Genomic DNA, 25,916 nt, shown 5'->3' with positions numbered 1-25,916 from the left:
GACCAACCAACGATTTCAACGGCCAACGGTCGTAAAATTCTACTCCAAGCACAGCATTCAAGGTTACAGCATGACTGATTTCAGTTTGTACTTTCAATGATCACTCTTCAATTAGTACTTCCATTTTCTAGACAAGCTGAAAAAGATGGATATAAAATGAGACCTAAAGAATCTTTTTTTTAATTAATGGTTTGTTTCTGCTTTCATGCTGATTAAAAAATGTAGGGTTGCATATAATAGCACTATATAATTGTCTGTCCTTCACAATTCTACCTTTTCCTTTTTTCATTGTAAATATTATATATTTATGCTTATTTACTATTTATTTACTACCTATCTATTCACTTATAAAATGTACCTCTAACTTTTGATATGTATATATACTGAATGACCTCATGTATCATTTCATGGTTTGAGTGAATAAACTGAATTGAATTGCTAGGACTTGTTAGTTCCTACTCTGGTCAGGGGCCAAAATTTAGCCCTATTCCCAATTAAAAATACCCTTAATAGATAGGTTCAATTTATTTTTAATTTAGCAGTATTTTTTTTTCAAATGCTGAACAGTGCTTAGGCCTAAGAAAAAAAAATTGTTTCCGCTTTCCTAACCGACCCTAACTTTTACCCCCCCCCCCCTCCCCCCGACTCAAAAGGATTTTTGATGGAAAAACGTTTATTTATCCGATTTGGAAAAAATTACTCAAAATTTTGGTCACAAAAACGCTTGAAGCAGATACTCTTCTCACAGTGTTTTCTTAAGACCACCTTAATAGTCATGAATGATAGAGACCGACCAACCCTACTTTTTTTCAGCATGAAAGCGGAAACAAACCATTTTTTTGTGTTAGGTCTTATTTGCTGATTTCTATTGTAAAAATACTTTGTAAAATAACCAAAGTGACCAAATTTTCTTCCATAAAAATCTTCAATATTTCACCTTAACACTATCAATGGGAATTCTAATTATTTCATCCAAATCAAATAAAAGTTTTATCATCAAGAAAGAACTAATAATCATATTAAGATAATATCATTAATTAATTCCATACTTTACAGACTGTAGAGGAAGATGCTCCAGTGCCATTTGAGGGAGAAATTACTTCCGTATGCTTCGAAAGGTACATGTACATCAAACTGTTATCTTTGCCTCCAACACCAATGACAAAAGCCTGAAGGAGTGTATTAATAATTTGCATACAACAGGGGTTTTTGTCCTATTTTATAGCTGCATGGGTCCACTGTACTGAGAATTGAAAAACAAGAAAGTATTCAAAATGAGGCAAATTTTAAAAACTTCCTAGTTTTATTATTCATGCTATAAAGAAAAAAAATGGGGTGTCAATGAAGACATCTAACTAAGAATTTTTCTTTTAATGAATTTAATAGTATTTCATTCACAGATCTTAAACCTTATTAAAGCCCTCCAAATATGATGGAAACAGTAACTTGCGACAGACCACGATAACAGTTTTACTTTATAAATACAAAATTACAATATATAATACCGGCATGAGACCACGTCTCGTCAAACACCAATTCTCACCAGTGCATAACATCATTGTTTATGTATATTGCATACCCCTAACTCCTTTACGACCATAACTATGTCACTTTCTTGAAACCAGTCATACGCTGCTTATCTCTGAGTTCACCTATTAAATAACCCAATTTCCACAATTTTGCAAACAAATGAAAATATTGTCACTTTTTCTTCATATTTTGCAATACAAATTTATATTATATTTCGGAAGTATAGAGCTCAGGTCTGCTCAAATATGATTAAAACATGATATTTTTCTTCATATAATTATACACATCAAATTAGAAAATGGTACTTGAGCAAGACTGCACAAAAAATTTCCCAGTCAAAAAACCATTGCAAAACACCCATATTTTGCTACAAAAAATCAGTTCATCAAAATAAGTATCTTCATGATGTCATTTCTACATGATGGCGTCACTGTGCGGGGTGATAATCTTTACACAATATGATTACAACTAGCTTCCATATTATGAAAGGCTTAAAGCTCTTTATGAGGGTGAAAATGCTTAATATTGCACATAGTCCTTTATAATTTATAATGTTCAGGTTATATTTAGTTATTGCAAATAAACCCCCCCCCCCCCCCCCCCACAAATATCAGAAACGCAGGATATTTTCAATTCTGCTAATGGTGATGAAATTTAGGTACTCGAGAGATATAATTCTATATGTTGATAAAATGACATAGTTTAATTCTTATTGTAACACATAATTTGATTGGTTAGACAAGTTCTTATATATTTCATATACTATAAATCAAATTCATTCCTTAAATAACATTGCACAAATGAAAAATGGTCCTTGGCTAGAATTTGTAATATGTAATCATATATTCTTACCAAAAAATGCAATATTTAAAGTTGTAACATTGCCCGGTTTCATGTAAATCAACTTAAGCAAGTCCAATCCAGTGGTATTATTGTCCCCAATAAGTTCATCAGACATGCAAATAAAAAACAAAACAATTGTTATAAATGTATTAACAACTTATCTAAATAATAATCCAATAGTATAAAATCCAGATTTGTGTTCATATATTGAAACTTGCACTAAGTATGTGTACCTCATAGTCTCTAAATTGAGCTAATTCCAATCATATAGTTGGTTTTTTTTTTTTGGTTTTTTTTTATTTATTTTATTTCACAGCAACCTGGTCGAAATGCAGGACAACTTGTATTCTGTTTCCCGCCAACATCGTTTCCAGGCAACCAGTTCAGGGAGGGGGTTAAAGTGATTGAAAGAAGGAGACTGTCCTTCGTGGAGGAAATGTAAACAGCTGCTGCAAAGTTAGAAAAAATAATCTTACCGAGACCAGGCTACGCTCAGGTCACAGAATTCATCCCATATACTTGCAATTTATCTGGTTTGCGTCGATTTAAAGTCTGTTAAAAATTAATCTCCAGGGGAATAACACATTTTTATGAATTACAAACCTTTTTGAACATGCATATATATATATATGTAGTTAAGTCCACGAAATATTTATTTAATAAGTCGTAACAAGGCATTTTGTTAACATATGAATTTGCCAAACTGCATGACGACCCCCGTAAACAGCGAATTTTCAAACATAATATAACAGTTAATGTGGTAAAATCGGATTATAAAAGAGCAACATTGTAGATATTTGAGACTATTCATACGAAATTTTAAGCGAGATAGAGCGCAATATATTTTTTTATTTGCTACGAAGCGAGTATATGGGACGGATTCTATCGTTAAACCGGGCTCGTAGGACATCATTTTAACGATGGAATATCTACTGAGAACTTTTAATGCATGAATATCCTTTAAATGCTTTAAAATATTTGCCACTTCTTGTTGTTTTTAGATCCCAAGTTTAAAACAAAATGTCCTTTCATTGTCACTTCTTGTTTCCAGATCACAGGTTTCATGAGGACAACTAAAAATTCGACGCGCAATTTGAAGACGCGCCACAGCCAATCCACGTGACCCCATCCGACCAACCAACGGCGGGGTCGGTGTAAAATAAGTCCCTCATGTCCTATTTCGCCTTTACCTTATTTTGCGGTTATTTTTTTTAAATATACCAAAATGCATCTTTTTTTTAGTCATTTGTATTTTTATGCTTAAAAAAAAATGGTCAATTTTCCTTCCCCGGTGTAAATGAAACGTTAGTCCCGAGAAATCGACTATGTTTTTCGATTTCCGGTTTTTGTTTTGCCAACCCTAGTTTTCACATTAAATAAACATATTTCTATAAGTATATATACTTTATTTGAATATCAAACATTGTTCTATTATATAAACATAATAATTAAGTCATTCTCAGTAAGTAATATAATTGTTTACACACTTCTTTGCGGGACATTGCAATTTAATTATTAAATCATTGAATTAGTTTATCATGCGCTGATCTAGAAAATTTTTCCCGGGGGGGGGGGAGGGTCCAAAGGATAATTGCGTTTTCCGGGGGGGGGGGGGGGGGTCCGAGGCATATTTGCTCTAATTTTACTATGTAAATTTAATAATTTTTCATTTTCCAGGGGCTCGTGACCACTCTGACCCCCCCTCCTGATCCGCGCATGATTGTTATTATTATTATTAGGCCTATTATTATTATTATTATAAATGGTTTGAAAACTCAATGTTTTGTTATTGGGGTTTTTTACCCCCCCCCCCCCCCCCCCCCGTTATTTTTTAAGGACATCCTTGAAAGAAGTCCGTAATGTCACAATATCTTATTTTTATCCGGTTTTCGGGGCATACATCAGTAAATTTTCAATGTTAACTCATTTTCTAAGTAGATTGTGTAATATCAGTTTTAGAAAAAGCCTCTGTAAAGTTTTAAATCGCTGTTTATCTTTTTCTTAGAGTGTACATGTAAAGTCCCCAGAAATCGAGTCTTTTGTTTTCGATTTTCAGTTTTTGTTTTGTTTTCTTTACACAGAAAAAACACGCTTCTAAATGTTTTCGTTGTTGTTGTCTCTCTATTATTTGTCCTTGATATAAAAACTTAATTAAGGTACTTCACTACACCTAGACTTATACTTATAAGACACCACGTCATAATCAAGTATTTTTGTGCTGATTTGAGAAACTATTTGAAGGTGTAGTGACGTACCTTAAGAAGTATTCATAAAGCAATTATTTACACCTTTCTCTGTAAGATTGGATGGTCGTGGTCAATTCTATAGACGATGAGCTCTAGAATATGTTCAGTAAAATTTTAAATATAGGAATATTTTTACTGAATAACAGTTTAATTCTTTACTGAATAATAAAGTTTATGGGGGAAATGAATGTTTGTATATCGGTTTAAAAAAACTTTAAAGGCAGATCTGTCGTGTCAATAAGGTGTTCTACTTCCTATGCTATTTAAATTAAAAGTAATGCAGATAAATTGAAAAAAAAAATCAGTTACAGCATTATAAGTAAATGTCTTTATTACATGCAACGTTGTAAATGTACATAAAGCATACATTTTATCTGAAAAGTATGTACATGTGCCAACTTTGAAATTACCATGAAAAAAATTTGACAATAGTTACACAGACAAATGGGGCATATTTCACGCTTTTTTAAAAGGAGAAAAAAACTAAACCATCTCCTAGAAACAAAACCACTACGAATTTGTCGAAAGATTACTCAGAACATTTCTTTAAAACTGCCATTTCCGATTTTGGTTTTGCGGTTTTCTCAATTTCTATTACAAACTAGAGCCGAGCTCGTTGCAAAGCAACGAGTAGGTCTTCCGTCGCAACTTCCTGTCGCGAAAGGATTGTCCATCAGTCTGATTAAAACCACCTCCTTCTCACACTTGTCAGAGCCTGACAGACCCTGTATTGATAAAAGGACATCTTTACATGACCATTTTTTCTAACCAATTAGAGCTTTAGAAAAGTGAATGGAATTCTTCAAATGGAAACAAACAAATTAATTATAATAATGCCTTTTTTTCTGTAACCTTTAGACTGAGTATTGAAAAGTTGCGCCACTCATTAATGATTAAAGGCATATCTTCGGTTATTAGAAGTATATTTAGATTATATGTAAATGTGGAGGTCAAGTGGAACTGATCTGTTATTGTTACAGGTCTATCAGACCCTGACGAGTGTAAGGAAAAGGGAAATGGTTTAAATGAGACTGGATTATCAATATGATAATAATAAGTTCAAAAAATCCAAAACGAGACTCAATTGCAAAGTATTTTTTTTATACCAGCAAGTTCTCGGTTAATTTACTTCACGTTTAGAATAACTTTAAAAAGAACATCATATATGTATATGTATATAATTAATTTAATTATAATAAAATATGTGTGTGGCGGTGGGGGGAGGGGGTGCCCCAAAAATCAATTTTCTAAACGTTAACTTAAGGGAAATTTTGGTTGCGAGAAAGGGGCGCGGGGCAGTGCTCCCACTGGACCATCTAAAAGGTACTGTTAGCAAGCTCACAAATGATACCCCCGCTAAGAAAAAAATCATAACTCAGGTATTTTTCTATTAGAGAATAATGAATGCATCTTTTACTTATAGTGAGTCAGACAAGACAGGGTATATTTACAGGTCACAAGCAATTTTTATGTCAAACTTTAGCTTTTACTCATTTCCATTAATTGATATGACACAGACAGGAATAACGCATTTTATAATATGACTTTGAACTTGCGCAACTGACCCTGGATCAAGTTCATGACACATCATCGGTCATAAGGAATCTTTTCTTTATATGAAATAGAAACTCCCGCTGTTTCTCCTTAAATGACTTAGGGACAAATCATTATATACTCTCAGGTGGTCATAAGCAATCTTTGTGTGAAGTAAGAAATTCAAAGGTAGACCGGAAACAAATTTTTCACTTTTACTGCCAGTGACCTTGTCCTTGTCCTAATGACCTTGGGTTAATGTCATGACGGTAATAAGTAATATTTTTTATGAAGTATTAACTTCCAATGTTTCTCTATCAGAAAGATATAGACCGGACACGAACGGACACAGACGGACGGACAAGGTGATTTTTATTTTACCCCGCCCCAAATTAATTTTCGTGGGGTATAAAAATTATTTTCGCCCGTTTTGTGCGGCACAAAAACGACCTATATATTTCACCCCGCCCCAAATTAATTTTCGTGGGGTATAAAAATCCTTTTCGCCCGTTTTGTGTGGCACAAAAACGACCTATATATTTCAATTTTTTCTATCATATCACATATTGATATTCATGTAAATGTATGATTTGTATGCACATTTGAGTTCTTCTCATCATCGTCGGAAAGGATAGGAAACCCTTGGATTCCAATGATGTCTTTTCATTGGCATTTGTCAATTTGCATCACTAAATGATTTGCAAGTGGTAAGGTATCAAAGCTTTTAAGAAGTTAGATATTGAATTTCTATAGATCTAAATTTTAGGTTAAGAAAAACAACACTTTTATATAGTGAATCAAAATCTTAAATAGCTTTATGTACTCGTACACATAAATAAGAAGATGTTGCGAAAGCCATAAAGACTTTATTTCTTCTGTTCTAGACTTTTTCAGAGTTAACAAGCTACAAGTTAACAATCTCCCATTTCAACGAGCCATATTTATAATAAAATATTCAGCTGAGTTTTAAGTCAATTAATTTGCATTACAATCTCATACTACACAACTTTAATGATTTTTTATCAATGTGCATAAAACAGTTAGTATTATCCCCAAGAACACATATCTATCGCAATTAAGTGCATACATTTTTGGGAGGCAAAAAGTCTGTAAGTCAATTGAACTATGGTCTTTCAAAGAAATAACAAACTGTCGACACTTGCAGTACTCTGATGATTTTTAGACGACCAACTTCATTGCATTATGTAGTCGTATATCATTACTTCTAATCCTGAGGACAAATTTTATTTAAAACTTTTAACTTATAATATCAGAGACATGAATAACTTATTAAAGGTTATTTATGTCTCTGATAATAATATTGATATATTTTTTCGGTTCATAACTATAGAAGTTTAGCGTGTTCAACAGGTTAATTTTTTAGCCACGTTCTCAGATTACGATATCACACCTTTAATGCGACGATGATTGACATCCAGTATTTAGATACTTATTGTTTAACAATTGACCACTGCAGTGAAAGCACCTTTCCATATGTTACTCAATTATATAACAATTGCTGATCTGCAGCCCGGGGCAATATTCTGAGCTCATGTGCGCTGAAGCGACACGAGATTTTCGGTCGCACGTGGAGCGGATTGAATAAGCGTAGACTGTCCGAATAAACACACGGATGGGAAAGTGACACACATTGCGGAGTACACATGTTAGGTAGTCGCCAAAAATTGATTTTCGCCACATTTTGAAAAAAAATTAAGCCCTTGCACTGTGATCATGTAACCGATAAAATCTAAACAAAAGTTATTTAAAAACTCATGTGAACATTCTTAAAATAATCACTGAATCCCTCAATCCGGACAATGCTTTTATCGTGGCAGCCTCTATCGCATGTGTTAATTCGATATTTGATTTGATAAACGCTTGGAGGGTGTTTTATTTTCTAAATTCTGCTTCCAATGTTGATCTCTCTCTCTCTCTCTCTCTCTCTCTCTCTCTATCTCTCATATTTTGTGCAACCCTTTGAAAACGTCAAATTATAATCTACTTTCTACGATGTCTGTAAAACCTCTCAGCAGTATTAAGCGGAAATATTCGTGGGTAAATAAAAAAAATCTAAGTTGAAACACAAGTCAGTCTTACATGTACCGGTCAAAATCTCGAATAAACAAAATGGTTTAGATCGTACAAAAGTTTAGATCGTACAAAATATCAATAAACATGCACGTGTGATAACGTACATGTAGAAGAACACGAAGCTACCGCAGATCACTTGTCAGCTCGCGCAGGATCTCCTTCGCTATGTGCGAGGGGCGATCATCATTTTAAGGTTTAATCTCTGTGGTTTTTCGTTGTTTATCTAAAACATTATTAGTATAATTTGTAAAACATTTTAGACTTAAAAATTCACCATTGATTTACGTCTGACGATGTTTCTGATTTGGAATAATATCGCTTTTATCAATTTTTAGAACGACTCCTAAATTTATTTTTTTCTTTGTTTAACTAAATAAATTGAAGATGAACAAACTTTTAGATCATAAAATAAAAACAGCTTTTGTATATAAACTCAAACAAGTCTTGTTATTAGATAACTGCTGACCTCTAGGTAATGCGGCCGCGACCGATCTCCTCGGCCGCGGACGAGGGATTGGATAGCCTACGTAAAGGTAAAACACACATAGAGAGCTCAGAACCCAGAAAAGTTTAAAACGTTTGCAGTATGACGACTAAACTCTAATGAATAAAGTTTTTTCCCTTAAATCCCGCAGTTGATCTACCTGTCTGAGAGTCGCATTGCTTTTATAAATTAACAGAGCGATTTCTTAATTGACACTCTATCGTTAAATTCAAATTAAGAAGTGTAAGCTTTAATGTGTAGTCAATATTAAAACGATTCGTGTGTTTGCCGCTAAATAAAATCACATATGACAGACGCGACTCTTGTGTATTAGATACCCGCTGACCGCTAGGTAGTCCAGCCGCGACCATGACGACCGATTTTCTCGGCCGCGGGCGAGGGATGAATTACGTAATGACGCACACAACTAAGAATTGAGGTCGATTTAAAATGCTTGCAGCAAAATGACCCAAATCTATTCATGGAAGTTATTTTTTTTAAATCCATTTTACGTATCTTACTAGATAAGAAAAGGAACGTTTATATTTACTCGTTTTTGTTTTTCTTAACGGTTGTCCACTATAAGAAGTAAACAGAGGTGGCTCCAAAAAAAAGTCTGTAAGAAAAACATGTACACATATACTTTTAAGACACTTTTTCTAATGAATGAAAGTATCCCGTATATGCTGGTGCACTTCCAGCTGTTAATTTCTGTCCGTTATACGCACAAAGACTATTCACTTACTTGCCAAATGAAAACAGGTACATGTTAACAAGACAAGCTCTTTACACTAATATTATGCATTACCGGTACAAACTAATTTTATAACGACATTGATAACACCATAATAAACAACTTTTCTATCGACAGCTATAACAAAATATCAACCATTTTTGAGTTATAAAGCGAAGACTTTTAAGGGCTCTAGACCCCTAATTTAAAGGGCCAGCCCTTTTTCAATGGTGTCAAGTGAAAGCCCTCGATATTTTGCACATACTTTGTTCTGTATGTGTTCAGAGAAAATTTTAAACTAAAGAGCTACGAGACAAAAACACAACCAAAAATCATCATTTTTGAAGCACAAAATTCAAATTAATTTTTTGAAACTTTAAAGGGGGAAAATTGTAAATATAAAACTCGGAGGACAACGTTCAAAGTATCTATTTGCAGGATTTGTGACTTTGTAACACATGCTATGGGCGGTTTCAGAGCCTATGCGTGCACAGGAATGCCTATATTTTCTTGAAAAAGGGGAATAACTCGGTACCGGAAGTGTTGATTTCAACGATTTTTTCTAGATGTTGAGAAGTAGTAACTACCAATAAGCCCTGAAAATTTGAACTTTATGCAACAACAAACAAGCAAGATATTGGAGTTTTAAAAAACGTCTAGAAGAAAAAAAAAGAATAAAAAGAATTATCAACAGAATCAGTACAAGGTCTTCCGTTGAAAACGGAAGACCTTAAATATAACATATATAATAAGTTGTTTTTTTATTGTTTTTTTTTATTTCACACATTCTGCAAACATACAATGCATAATTATGATGCTCCAAATGTAATAATTCAGAAGTTTCGGATTCCAGATGTTCCACTGAGTATCAAAAATCTCGTTTTTACCATTTTTATAAAGAATAAATTTATGTGTTTATATAATAAGTTTTTTCTATATCTCATTGAGCAATCTAGGAAGTAATAAAACAATATTAAGGTTGAAAACCTCTAATTGTTCCTTGACCAATTAGTCTACTAGTTTCTATAAGTATATGATATAAAAATCATAACATGGCAATTTTTATATCGCATCCTATATTAGCCCTCGGTCGCGGTATATCAGACGGCTCTCGGGCTGATATACCGCGATCGAGGTCTAATATAGGATGCGATATAAAAATTGTTATGTAATAATCTGTATATATATGCTGCATCTTATAGGTATTTTTACTAAAATAAAGTGGTCATCACATGAAAGACTTAGCTCGTCAATAAAAAACGACTATTCTGCAAGCAGCAAAAATTAGGCACTTCAAACCCCCAAAATGTCCAAGCCTCAATAATTCATTGCTGATACATCCGTTAAACAACTCTTTCCCCTGCCAATCACAGTCCCCATCATCACAAATCTCTCAAAACTTGAACCCCTTCTTACATCCAATATACACATGAAACAGAAAATAATGAACATTATTATTTCAAACCGGAAAAATAACAAATACTAGTATCCTCGATCTCGTAAAAAATTTACGGACAGACGGTTAACAAAAAGTTATCAGAAAAGCTCACTTGAGCTTTCAGCAGGTGAGCTAAAACTTCTACGGTAATGTTGTTTTTTTTCTAAACAGACAGGAAAGATGACACGTTTATTATTTACATGTACATAAATAGGGGGGTTTATTTCTGAACGTGACTCTTCGATTTAAAGCCTTTTGCGATTTTTGCTGTTGATGACTCCGTTAAGGAGTTTAATAGAATGATGTGTGTCCGTCTGACGTCATGCACCATGCGTTAATAACTTTGTTTTGGGAACAATACGATAGTGTATCTCTGGGTTTTAAATATAACAATGTAGTGGAGCTGTAATATTGTGTGTTGTTGTGGCGTGGTGAACGTGGTGAGGGTTTCTGTGGTTGAGTCAGAGTCATGCAGATTGGAGGAGGTGGTGTGGGATTTGTGGGGTTTTGTGTTGTAGGTGGTTGAAGTATGCTGAAATATCAAATTTAATAAGTTAAAGAACATGTTCTATTTCAGATATCAATGCAGATCTGTGTATTCTTATATGTTATAGAGTACTCCAAAGAATATGCACCATTTATATTTATACTTTGCAAATAAGATGTTAAAACAGATAAAGAGAAGATGAAAGTATTTGACGTTTATAAATAGAGAAGATTTTAAAATCTACTTACACGTGCTGCATCATATAGGTAGATGGTTATTTATGTTTTTAGTAGAATGAAGTGGTCATCACATGAAAGACTTATCTCGTCAATATACAAAACCTATTCTACAAGCAGCGAAGATCAAGCACCCCAAACCCCAAAATGTCCAAACCTCAATAATTCCCTGCTCATATATCCATTTTACAACCCCTTCCCCTGCCAATCAAAAACCCCATCATCACAAAAATCTCTCCAAGCTTGCGCACCTCCTTACACACTTTAACTATTTATTCTAACCTATTAATATTTCAAACCGAAAAGTTAGAAATAGTATCCTCGATCTCGTAAAAATTTACGGGCAGACAGACCGATTGATGGCGGACAAAGAATGATCAGAAATACTCACTCAATGTAGTTTTCTTCTAAACCGACAGTAAAGATAGCACGTTTATTAATTACACAAAAAGGGGTTTCATTTACAATCGTGACTCTTTGATTTAATCCTTTTTGCGACTTTTGCTATTTTTGACTCTGTTAGGGAGTTCATTAGAATGATGTGTTTTCGTCTATCGCCGTGGACCATGCGTAAAAAAATTTGTAATGAAAATAATGTCATATTGGAACTCTGGGGTTTAAATATATATCAGTGTAGTGTAGCTGTAATATTATTTAAAGTTATCTCTCTTGGTTCTTCGACGAAGTGCGCGGTTGTAATTGACGACCGGTGCAATTTTAGCTAAATAGTAATCCACGACATTTCCCTTCCATTTTGTTGTTTACTGAATGTTTTTGTTATTTGTTTTGAATCATTAAATATCATATTATAGAATAAATCAAAGTGTTTTAAAGGGGCAAGTTCACGATTTTGGTCGAATTCAGTTTTTCTATTTTTAGTGTTTGTAATGATTAAGAAATTCAATTTTAATAATCAATCAAAATTCTAGTCTCAGTTGTAGAGTTATAAGCAGAATACGGAGATCAGTTCTTTGTCTTGTATGGAAGTTTTGTGTTCTGTTTCTTGTTTACATTAGTTCATTATACCAGTAAAGTTCTTTTTAAAGCTAGTTTTTCTCTATTCTAATTTGCTTTAAGCATAAATGAATAGTACCTAGCGTTTATCACATTAATTTTGGGTCTAAAACTAGAATTTTTACTTCTACATTCAAAACGTAAACAAAGCTTTGTTTACATGACAAAGTATTGTAAGCTCCGGATCGCACTTATAACACGACGATTAACATTCAATTTTGGTTGACGATTACAGATGACTTACTGAAGCATTGTAAAAATTAAAAACGGAAAAATAATTTTTTACCAAAATTGTGAGTATGCCCCTTTAACATCTTAATAATATGTGTTGCTGATCTTCATTGGGTTTAATCTAGTATACATATACTAGATTTTTAAAATTTTTTTCTTTAAGTTCTACACCGAAACAACATGCAAGAAACAAACCTGGGGTATTGATTTCTTAAACTTCACGAGTGTCTTATTTGAAGCAAGAGGGAGTTAAAATGATCGTGATATAGCGTTCAAACATTGCCCACATTCGTTACCATGACATTAAAGGTGTTTACATTTCGTATAAGTATATCCAAATATATCAAGGGACTGCGGTAAAAGACTTCTTAGAATTTGTATTTAAAAAATTGTATTTGTTATAAAATATTCATTTCATAATGTACCATTCCTTTAAATCAATTCAAACAAATCACCATAAAGCACGATAAGGGTTGCAGTTAAAGAAGCCATGAATTTTAAACGAAACTATTAGGGTTCAATATTGATTTATATACGCTGTTAGATGTACATCAATCAAAACTTTGCAAAAGCTATCTTTTAAATAATTAGTTCAGGTAATTGATCTGATACTTAGAATTTGAAGTAAAACGATGTGCTTTTTTGGGGGGGAGGGGGGGGGGGGGTTAAATAATCGTCTCATACAGAAACATTCTCTGTAAGTCAATAAAATGAATCAATAGAGATGCACATGACTTCCATGAAAAAAAAATCTGAATTAGATTATAAAGGTCATTTTCTGCATACTGAAATAAATGATTACCATTCTCCAAAGGTTGTTTATTCTTACTTTGTAAAAAAAATGTTGTTATACCCCTATAAAACAGTTACTATAAAACTCTATACGAAAAAAAAGTCCAGCATTTTGACTGTTGGACTGGAACTGTTAGATTGGAACTGTTAAAATCGACTGTTAAAAAAGACTGTTGACCGGTGGCGTCAAATTCCGCAAAAACGTGTTATTGATTAGAAGGGGTATAACAAAACAGTTGTTACTGGGTCTCGGTCAAAAGTTGATCTGAAGGACCGGCTAGCAAACTGTTGCCCGCGGATTTGGCCTTGGGCAACAGTTTGCGAGCCGGTCCGAAAGATCAACTGTTGCCCGCGACCCCAATCAACAACTGTATAATGTTAAAAACTGGAAAGCATTTAAGAGAAATGTTGACTACTGTATTGGTATAAAGCAGGTACAAGTTACATCTTTTCTGGCTGCCCAGTTTCAGGAAAGAAAATCTTTAGAGATTAACTCTAAAAATATCCCTGTGTAAAAATTCGACCCCCTCCCCTCACAGTGGCCCGACCTTACCCCCGGGAATCATTTGAACAAATTTGAGTCTACACTATCTGCGGATACTTCCACAAAAAGTTCAGCTTTTCTGACCAAATTGGTTTTAAAAAGATTTTCGAAAAATTAAAACACATTTTGAATGATTTTTAATTACCTCACAAAGAAAATGATCCTGACCCTCAGTTTAAAAAAAAAAAATTCTACGTACCTAAGGATGCTTTGTGCTAAATGTGGTTGAAATCGGTTTAGTGGTACTGCAGAAGAAGTCGAAAAAGTTAAAAAAAAAAACACAGACAGACAGATGGACAGCGGAAAAAAGTGATAAGAAAAATTCACTTGAGCTTTCAGATCAGATGAGCTAAATAAAACTTTTACGGTGATGTTTTTTTTCTAAAAAGAGAGTATTTTAGATGACATGTTAATAGTTAATAATACAAAAGGGGGTTCATTTCATCATTAGATTGATGTTGCTACTGTTCTTAATTGAGTATGAACAATCATCACGGGCATGTTAAGGCTTCCCGACTGATTTTAAAGCGATGTGTAGAAAGTCACTTGTCTGTACTTCATACGGAATGACGTCAAAGTTAACTTTTACGTCAAAGTTAACTTTTACGTCACGATCTGCATTCCTGTGGATAATTCTTAGGGAATGTATTTTAACGTTAAAAGTGAATTATACCAAACCAGTATAATACCGCATGTTTCCTTTACATAGATGCTGCCGTTATTGCTAGACGTACATAACTTTAACTTTTACGTCACGATCTGCATTCCTGTGGATAATTCTTAGGGAATGTATTTTAACGTTAAAAGTGAATTATATCAAACCAGTATAATACCGCATGTTTCCTTTACATAGATGCTGCCGTTAATGCTAGACGTACATAATTCATTCATATTCAAAACCAGTATCAAAGAATCGGCCGTTCTAAGGCTTCATTTATAAGTAAAATACTATTTATAAACAAGTGGTTTGGAGACTATCACTGCTTCGTGTAAACAACTGAATAAAGAAAAGAACTGGGTACGCTAAGTATAACATATCGGCCCTGTCGAAATGTGAAAAATCAAACACATGTGTTACCCCAGTCCTGATGCTAAAAACAAGAAGAGGAGAATTCTGTTGTTACATTTATTTGGCGGCTTTCAGCAGATATGTGAGTTAAAACCTATCACAAACAATCGCTGAATTTGTAAACAATCAACTCAATTTGTCTAGGGGATTTACAAAATAAACTGACTAGAATAAAAGACTAGAATAAATGGATAACTTACTGATATATTCATATAAACTGTCTTAATCAATTTTAACAATCGTGTCATTATGTCTGAGGATTTAAACTAGTAGCAATACACAAAATATGGAGCCTCTCGTGTTTGTGTACATTTATCTCAAACCGGAAACACTTTACGCAAGCTAAAACCTAAACCTACACGATAAAACTCACTAAATTTCGGAACATATTTACCATGTACAATTTCGAGAAAAATATTAAAGTAATCTTTACCACTAAATTTCCCGTATCTACCCTATTGATATAATGTACATATTCATTGAAAATACTTTTATAATAACCAATTACTGCTCTTTAACTAGATCGATAGACACGTGACTAGGTTCATATACATGTGCTACCTTCGCAAAATGCATTTTAAAAGGTACAAAATGTTTTACAACAATTCTATTGACATGCATGTTTACATATAAACATATTGTCAATCAAGAAATAGTAATGAACATGGATTGAGGTAATAAAACCAGTTTCTTACCTAAAAACAAGAAGAGGAGAATTCTGTTGTTACATTTATTTGGCGGGTTTCAGCAGATATAAGAGTTAAAACCCATCACCCCATATTCCGGACTTCCACGCTGGAGTTATCTCCCTTGCTACATTACATATCAATCAACAAAAAAGGGGGGGTGGCTGAAACCCCCAATAACTACCCGTCACACACTCCCCTTCAAAACTGAATGTCGCCCCGACATTTACAAAACACTGAAAATCAAATTTGTTGTCATGACAATCAAAATCACAATTATTCAACTGACCTATGTCATTCAATTTGTAACATATGTTCTAGTCTACACACCAAATATGTTTACAATTGGCCAAATTGCAAACGGAGACTTTAAAGAAACAAAGATATGAAACTAAAACACTGAGGTTACAATTCAGAGTAGTACATACTACTTAAAACAGTCTTTCATCACCATGTTAATTCTTTAAAACACACTGATAGTAGTAAATACTACTTGAACAGTCTTTATCATCACAAAGTGCAGTCTCTGTATAAACAGAAAAATTAAAACACAACTTTACACAAATATCTCGCAGTCCACTTTTAGGGTTTGTACAAACGATGGTTTTCCCAGTTGGTCATATGTGAGTTTCCTGGGAACTTTAGTTGCTCTTCTTGGTCTGTACCTGTGGTCTTCGGTTCCACTGGAGCCGCTGTTACCTGGGGTATTTGTTTCCACTAGTTCGTCATGCAAATATGGATCTTCCCCACCATCCAGACCACTTGAACTATGAGCTGACTGGAAACTATCCGCTGAACTGTGTGAAATCAACACAGGTTCCACGGGGTTGTCTGTAGGATTCCTCACTTCAACAACTGAATCTGAAGAGTCACTTCCTGTACTGCACTGCTGCGGAGTGAATGGTGTGGCATTCGGATTTAGAGGGATTTCAGTAATCTCAATGAATCCATCAGAATCTGAGGAACTACTGTCAGCGTCATAGACTGGGACGTCTTGTTTGCTGGGTTTCTTTGGTCTGCAGGATTTCCTGTCGTTATCCATGGACTCTATTGGTAGAGCGTTGCACTGTCTGAGCAGGTTCCTGTGAAGTCGCCTTATTCCACCCTGTCCGGATCTCTTCCTCACTTCATAAACTGGTGTCTCCTCATTCACCTGCTTCACAACAACATATATATCCTGCTCCCAGAATGATCTTAACTTTCCAGGACCTCCCTTCTCTAAAAGGTTCTTCACTAAGACGTGGTCTCCTGGATGTAACCGTGCACTCAAAAGTCCTTTGTCATGTTGTTGTTTTCCCTTTTCAGTCATTCTTCCTGCTTGTTGCGATGCCAATTTGTAAACCTCTTCCATGCGGTCTCTCCACTGAGCCACATATTGGGAATAGGTCTGTTTTCTAGTCGGCTGTTGCAGGTCTGGAAATACCAAGTCAATGGGTAATGTGGGGTGTCGCCCAAACATTAGAAAGAATGGTGAATAACCTGTGGTTTCATTCTTCGTGCAGTTGTAGGCATTAACAACTTTATTCAGATGTGATTTCCAATCCAGTTTCCAAGATGGCTCTAAAGTCCTCAACATCTGTAATAGCGTCCTATTAAAGCGTTCCACTTGTCCATTCCCCTGTGGGTGGTACGGTGTGGTACGAGAGCCTTTGACCCCACCAATTCTTTGCATCTCAAAGAAAAATCTGTTCTCAAATTCACGTCCTTGATCATGGTGTAATCTGCTTGGCATCCCAAATTTTAGCACAAAGTCGTTGAAGACCTTCTCTGCAGCAGTTTTTCCCGACTTGTTCCTTGTAGCATACACCTGTGCAAAGCGGGTATAATGGTCCATCACAACAAGTATATACTCAAAACCACCCTTGCAGCGCTCTAAATGGAGAAAATCAATTGACACAAGTTCTAACGGACAAGTGCTGGTAATTGGCTGCAGTGCTGCTTTGCGTTGGACATGAGGCTTTTTGTCCTTGATGCACTGACACTCCTGAGTAACATACCGCTCTATCTCGGAACTCATATGAGCCCAATAGAACCGATCCCTCACACAGCTCAAAACTCTTTCAGCTCCTAAATGTCCTAAATCATTATGTAAATGCTTCAGAACTAGTTTCCGAAAACATTTCGGTAGCACTACCTGTTGAATTATTCCCTCTCGTGGGTATGAAATTTCTCTTCTCAACAGTCCATTCTCTACTTTCAATTTGGCCCATTCACGCAGTAGGCACTTTGCAGCTGGGCTCCATCCCTTTGTTACTTGCTTGGTAGGTTTTTCCCCCTTCTGAACCCAGAGTAGGACTGTACCTATGTCTTCATCATTGCGCTGTTCCTTTGCCAGAGTACTGTTGTCAATGATAGGTAGGGATGCCCCCTGAATCAACTGCTCTTCTACTGCTTCAGCCTCCTTGACAGGTGTGCTAATGCTGCTACAGGTAGGCTCATCTAGTCTCACTGCTGACACAATGGCATCAATTGTATCTGGAGAACACCTTTCGGTAAACTGAGATACATCAAGTGGCATGCGGCTGAGTCCATCGGCGTCACAGTTTCTCACACCTGGCTTATAATGGATGTGAAATCGAAAATCTGCCAACATGGACACCCACCTTAATCTAGTAGCATCCAACTTTGGGGCCGTAAAAATATACCGTAAAGGGTTATAGTCACTGTACACTTCGAAGTGAGGAGCGTAATATAAATAATCACGAAATCGTTCAGTGACGGCCCACTTGAGTGCGAGGAATTCTAATTTCCCTGAGTGAAGATGGTAGTTCTGTTCAGCAGGCGTCAACGTCCTGGATGCGTATGCGACTACTGCTAACTTTCCATGGTCCTGCTTCTGGTAGAGAATCGCTCCCAAGCCCATTTGTGATGCATCAATATGTAGAGTGTATGGTCTATCAAAATCAGGGTATGTCATCACTGGTGGGTGGAGTAGGATGTCAATGAGCTCTTCCAAGATATTCTGATGTTGAGTCGTCCAAGTAATGTGCACTGATGACCCCTTCTGTCCGGATGTCTGTGACTTCATTTTCTTCTGTTTTTTATTGGATCGAGTTGGGACGTTCTCATTCCTCAACAAATCATAAATGGGTTTAGCTCTGCGAGAGAAGTTGGGTATATAACTCCTGTAATAACCAATAAAACCCATTATTTTTCTTACATCTCCAACTGTTTTAGGTCTCTGATCCTTCAACTTTATTACTGCCTCTTGGTCTGTAGGGTCTACAGTATGTCCTTGCGTGGTGACTAGGTGACCTAGGTAACGTATCTGCTTTTGAAACAGGTGGCATTTACTAGGTTTCAGTTTCAAACCCTTTTCCCTTATACGAGTCAACACGCACTTCAAGTCATTCAAATGGGATTCAAATGAATTACTGTAAACCAGTATATCATCCAAATATGGTAGACAACATTTGTCCCTCAATCCCTCAAGAGCTTCATTCATGTAGGCTTGGAAAATTCCTGGAGCACCAGTGAGTCCAAATGGAATTCTATTCCACTCGTACTGTCCCCATGGGGTCACAAACGACGTATACTTCCGACTCTCTTCCTTAACAAAACCCTGATGATATGCTTTGCTTTGATCAAGAAGAGAAAACCATTGACTTCCACCCAAAGAATCAAGAGCATCCTGGACTCGTGGAATTGGGTGCTGGTTCTGGACAGTTTTGGCATTCAACTTCCGAAAGTCTACACATAGGCGGAGTGATCCATCTTTCTTTCTCACACAAACAATTGGACTGGAATATGGTGAAGTTGATCGGCGAATCCAGTGCTTTTGCAGTAAGTTGGATATATAGTCCTTGACTTCTTGGTAGAGAGGTCTAGGGACGGCCATGTAAGAACTATGTACTGGCGCCTTATCCATCAACTCCAATCCAAGCTCTAAATCAATAGCACACCCAATGTCGTCATCATTGACTGTAAATGCTTTGCATTCCTCCCTTAATAAACTCTCCACTCTTCTTTTCTGTTCTGTATTTAGAGGGGAATCTGTTAGATCAACAGGTGGATCCCACTTCCCATCGTTCTCAGCACTCACTTGGTTTACTGTGGTCTGAACATGGTCGCTACTCGAGCCTGCTATTCCAAAGGGAATGGATGAACAAATCTTTTCAAAACGTCCTAACAAAGTACCTTTAGACAAGACAGAGTCATTTTTGGAAGGATTACACAACAGTAATTTCACACGTCCGGCGTGGTTTGGCTTTACCTCCACAAGCATTTCCTGAGTTGATATTCCCAATGCATCGAGTTGGTGAGATGGGACGAAAAGAGCCTCACAACCAGGCTGGACTTGTCTGCCTTTGAATGGTACACTAACGACTATGGATGACTGCTGTGGGACGACAATATTCCGACGTCCTACTTTTACCGTACCAAGCGTTTCATCTTTATTGTCTTTGAGTTCTTTGTAGAGTGCGTTGACTTGTGCTTCATTGGCTGCAGGAAGAGTAAGTCTGAGCAGATCAATTGCATTATTACTATGGACAGTTTGTAATAAATGTTGTATGACATTGTATCTTAATATTGGTTCATTGCTCGATACACTAGTGACAAGGAAAGGCACATGAACAGCATTACAATGTTCTGACAATTTCATCATAACAGTTACAACACCTTCAACAGGTATATCTGAACCAGATGCAGACACTAATGAAACATCTTTTAACTGCAAAAAGTCTTCAACATTCTTTACATGCGTATACAATTCAGGAAAATGATTACCAATCCATGACTTGTTCATAAGGGAGACTTGAGCCCCTGTATCCCATAACACTTTTACAGGTTTCTCATTCAAAAATAAACATACATGACATGGTTTACTAACAAGTTTGACAAGGTTAGGCCCAATGTTATTAACTTTTCCTTTTATTTCCTTTACTTCATATTTCTCAAATTTGTGGTGATGTTCTAGACGGTTGTTGGGACAACTTTCTTGTTGGGCCGCCCTTTGTCCCTCTAGGTCGACCCGCTGCTGTTTCCCGAGAGCTTGAACTTCTTGCTTGGACACTCCTGTCGACGATGTCCAGATCCACCACAGTTCCAACAATGATTGCAACGCTTGCCGACAGACTGGCAATCTGTACAGGATCGTGGTCCGCTTCGTGAAGGTGTTGGTTGAGCCTTTGCTGTGTTCGGAGATTGTTCAACCATCTTCTTCAATGCTGTCATTTCGATCCTTAGTGACTTAATTTCACTGGCAAGATCATTCTTTACTTCCTCTTTCACAGCATTGATTTCCACTGAGTTAGAATTGATTTGAGACACTGAATGTTTGGCTTGCAGTTTGTTATGTCTTTCACTCTCTTGTATGGTAATTTGGTTCAGTTCATGCATTAACGTTGTATCTGTTATTTTCACATTGTCCAAATGTGATTTCATCTCATGACGCAGTGTTGTATCTCTTAGTCCAGTGTAGACGGTCCGTCTAAAGAGTCCAGCCACCAGTTCTGGACTGTATTTGAGTTCATGGCTATCCTCCTGTGATGCAAAAAGGATTCGGTTACGTAGATCCATAACCCTCAGGAGAAAATCGTTCGGAGTTTCCTTTGGATTTTGTGTGGCACTAGCCAATTCACTGTACAATTCGGTTGCATTCTTTTCTGCATAGTGTCCCCTAAGGATGCTTCTAAGGGTTGCCAAATTTATGTCTGGCCTTCCGTCTAAGTAGATGCGCAGGCTTGACGATGGGACTACTGCCTTTATTACACCATCTATTATGTCCACATCCGAGTATCCCTTCTGTTTACCAGTTTCAATCTGTCTAATTAAGCTGGTATACGAAATCCCTGATTTGCAATCCACTTGCCCACTGATCTTAAAATCCTTATGTAATTTCACTGCTGATGGACTTTCAGTCTTTGTACTTGTTGGTTCATTAGAGGCTTCTATTTTCACGGTTTTGTCTGTTGATGTGCCAGGACTCTCTAATGCAAATTTCACAGCTAACAATGTTGTTTGTGCTTGGTCACCCTCCATTTCCTTCATAAAAAATCTGTCGGCTTGCATCGCCACCTTGAAACGCCCCTTCGCAGAATCCACTGGCTCCCCAAATTCCTTCAGAATTTCTGCCAGGACTTCTAATGGCGCCATCATTAGCTTTGCTCGCACCTCCAGCATCTCCTCTGTTATGTTTTCCGACATCATGGGATCCCGGACGAGCCCCCAAAATGTTACCCCAGTCCTGATGCTAAAAACAAGAAGAGGAGAATTCTGTTGTTACATTTATTTGGCGGGTTTCAGCAGATATGTGAGTTAAAACCAATCACAAACAATCGCTGAATTTGTAAACAATCAACTCAATTTGTCTAGGGGATTTACAAAATAAACTGACTAGAATAAAAGACTAGAATAAATGAATAACTTACTGATATATTCATATAAACTGTCTTAATCAATTTTAACAATCGTGTCATTATGTCTGAGGATTTAAACTAGTAGCAATACACAAAATATGGAGCCTCTCGTGTTTGTGTACATTTATCTCAAACCGGAAACACTTTACGCAAGCTAAAACCTAAACCTACACGATAAAACTCACTAAATTTCGGAACATATTTACCATGTACAATTTCGAGAAAAATATTAAAGTAATCTTTACCACTAAATTTCCCGTATCTACCCTATTGATATAATGTACATATTCATTGAAAATACTTTTATAATAACCAATTACTGCTCTTTAACTAGATCGATAGACACGTGACTAGGTTCATATACATGTGCTACCTTCGCAAAATGCATTTTAAAAGGTACAAAATGTTTTACAACAATTCTATTGACATGCATGTTTACATATAAACATATTGTCAATCAAGAAATAGTAATGAACATGGATTGAGGTAATAAAACCAGTTTCTTACCTAAAAACAAGAAGAGGAGAATTCTGTTGTTACATTTATTTGGCGGGTTTCAGCAGATATAAGAGTTAAAACCCATCACCCCATATTCCGGACTTCCACGCTGGAGTTATCTCCCTTGCTACATTACATATCAATCAACAAAAAAGGGGGGGTGGCTGAAACCCACAATAACTACCCGTCACACATGGTATCTTTAAAATGTCCGCCGGAATAATTCATGTAGGACACCCTATGCATAAAAGTAACTTTCGTTTGCTAAATTTCACGTGCGTTAGGTAATTGTAAACTCCGAAACCGGACCTTGTTTACGGATTCTGTAAAATATATGGGATTTTGTAATGTTTGATCTGATATTTCTATAAGGCCGCATTCGAGTACATACACCAATATTTCAGAATAGCACAATTTTAGACTGCTTATTAACATAGAAACAGAAAAAAATATGTACAAGACTGCGGCCAGAAGGCTCAAGATCTGACTCCATCCATATAGATCCACCCATTCCACTATATAAGTCTACCAAATATGTAAATATAGCAGAAGGCTTGGAGACTATTCCTACCCACTGTACTGTTTAATATATATCAAATATGCAAATAAAGTTAAGGCTCAAATTCGTTTACTTATGTTCTTACAGAAGGCTCAAGATCTGACTCCACCCATATGATAATAAGCAGAAGGTTAAAAAATCACACACTATATGTTACAGAAAGCTTGGGAGTTTAATGATTCCAGAATTTTCCATTGAACTATATTCTTAATATCATCATTATATAAATAGGACATTAATTTTAATTTATTCATTCCATTTGTAAATACCATCAGGGCACTGACTCGAATTTAACAATTATTTATTGACTGGAATTTAAAAAAAAAAAAAAACAGACATTTATATTTATTGTTTAATAAAGGCAACAAAAATCATTTTAAAAAAGTCTAAATATTTTTTGACACATATATCATGTATATAAAAAAATAATAAAAACAAAAAATCAAGAACATGTATGTATCTTTTTGATACGTACCTTATGTATATTAAGAAAAAAATATAATAATCAATAACAATTACAATTTACATCAAATGATTGTTATCATGATTGGCCATACATTTTTGACACATGTAAAATAAAAAATAAAAAGTAATTTACATCAAATGATAGAGTATTTAAAATCCAAATTCTTTTTGGCACATACTTCATGTATATTTATAAAAAACAAAACATTAACAATAAAAAATCAATGATGACATATACACTGCAAAAAATTAAGCATCCAATACTTCCGGAGGATAGAGTAAGGGGGATGTTTGAAAGTGAAAAAAAAATCTATAATTCATCCACCTCATCATGAATCGCATGGATTCTATCTAGAATTCTTTGTGCTTCGGCAAATTGTTCTTTCATGCATATCTTATTGCTTAATTTCTTGAGACTCCTTAGTCTTTTCCTTCTTGCATTAAATGCGCGTGTGCAGCAGAAAGTTACTACTGACAGAGTGATGAATGAGAATATAAATGAAAATACTGAAATAAAGTAGAAAGATGATATGTAAAACAGAATGCATGATTTGATATGGTTTACTTATTAATGTGAACATGATATTTCAAACAATGATAATAAAGCCTTGAAATGAAATCAAATGATATAATATTAATGTACTTACTAACGAGAATGATGAGCGTTTTTCCATCAAACTCGACATTGTCTGTTTCACTGGGATTACTGGGATTACTTGACACAGACGTTGTGGGATGCACCTATAAAATTGCTTGTGTGCTTATTGGAGAATTTTCTTTTACTTAAGATCTTCACTCATATGTGGGAAAATCATAAGTTAAATAATGAGTTAATAAAATCAGTTAATTACTTTATTAGTGTACTTACTTCTTCGCTTTTAGCACTTGGAGATGTCATTTTGAAGGTTGTCAATTTTTCATTCTGCAATGAAAAGTGCAAACTAGACAGAAAGTCAAAGCTTTGAAATTTAAATTCACCCAAAATCTTTCACAAGATCATTGTCTATTTTATCCAATAATGCTTATATTGTGGGAAACACTTAAAAAGAGACATGCTGCAAAGATTTTGTCTAACTGTTTCTATATTTATTAGTTACCCCAAAAAAGTCGGATGAGGGGTCCTTGATGTCTCAGGTGAGGGTGGTGAGATGTGCTGTAAAATCGTTATTCGGGATTAGTCAACCTCTATCATCTTTATTATAGTTACCACAAAGAAAAGAAATGCTATATCCCCCCCCCCCTCCCGCAACATTATTTCAGAACGATATTGATAACTAATCTTACACATTCAGTTTGCGATTCTCCAAGATAAATGGTGACAGCAGTATATGTGATTATATGTGCCTTCATATCTGCGCATGTGAGTGTGCTGCTCTCGATTGATAGCACCTGTACTTCACTACATCGTAGGTCCAAAAGACCGCCATCGTTGAACTGATTGAATGTGAGCACAGGAATGTCGCTCACACAGCCCCTATACCACCCACTTCCATGCCATGTACATCGGCCGTTGGAGTCGCAGATAGCGTCCAAGGGTGGAGGTTGTGCTTGTGTACAGCAACACAATAACCATGATAACCCGAGAGTGACAAAGACCAGACCAGCCATTGCCAAGATCGCGCTCTTTCATCAACGGATATGTGTTGAATTTCGAGCCCGATTCTGTTGTTTCAAAATTAAAAAAAAACATTTTTTTTGATTTTCACTATTTATACCTTATATGCTTTGTTTGAATATATTATTATTGCACACATACAGAACTAAATTCATGATCTTTTAATTGCTGCGATAAGCTTTAATTATTATGATTAGCTTGAATTACATCATTTAATGTAAAAATACAAATAAACGTCACAATCAATGAGGAAATTTCTCGATATGCTAAGTCATCAAAATCAATATTATTCAGTCAAAACAGTTTTAAACAGTATTACGTTTACAAGGACGAGTCATTGCCCAAGAAGTTATTGTACACATTAAAATGTGAATTTGTAAAAATATCTATCATATCAAATTTATATCAGTTGTAATTTATAAATATAAAAAGTTGGAAGTCTGATATTAACATAAAGATT

General features: G+C 35.5%; 1 protein-coding gene and 1 long non-coding RNA gene across 2 annotated transcripts; both read right to left on the bottom strand.

The window, feature by feature from the left end:
• Window positions 1–2,654, bottom strand: LOC117685315 (uncharacterized). The gene is made up of 3 exons (XR_010712329.1): window positions 2,383–2,654; window positions 1,050–1,243; window positions 1–136 (listed from the first exon to the last, which is right to left on the bottom strand). It is a non-coding gene; the product is annotated as an uncharacterized lncRNA (long non-coding RNA).
• An 18,268-nt stretch (window positions 2,655–20,922) lies between these two features.
• Window positions 20,923–22,477, bottom strand: LOC136276166 (uncharacterized). The gene is made up of 2 exons (XM_066087285.1): window positions 22,332–22,477; window positions 20,923–22,153 (listed from the first exon to the last, which is right to left on the bottom strand). Exon 2 carries the CDS (start codon window positions 22,108–22,110, stop codon window positions 20,923–20,925), a length of 1,188 nt encoding a protein of 395 aa, XP_065943357.1. The 5' UTR covers window positions 22,111–22,153; window positions 22,332–22,477.
• Window positions 22,478–25,916: the final 3,439 nt, after the last annotated feature.

Source organism: Magallana gigas, chromosome 1, assembly GCF_963853765.1.
Source record: "Magallana gigas chromosome 1, xbMagGiga1.1, whole genome shotgun sequence".
NCBI classification, from domain to species: Eukaryota; Metazoa; Mollusca; class Bivalvia; order Ostreida; family Ostreidae; genus Magallana; species Magallana gigas.
Note: the sequence above shows the minus strand (reverse complement) of the source record. Positions and strands in the feature narration are given on the sequence as shown.

Excerpts from the sequence above, each read along its gene's own strand:
- LOC136276166 (XM_066087285.1), bottom strand. The coding sequence starts at position 22,110 with ATGATGTCGGAAAACATAACAGAGGAGATGCTGGAGGTGCGAGCAAAG.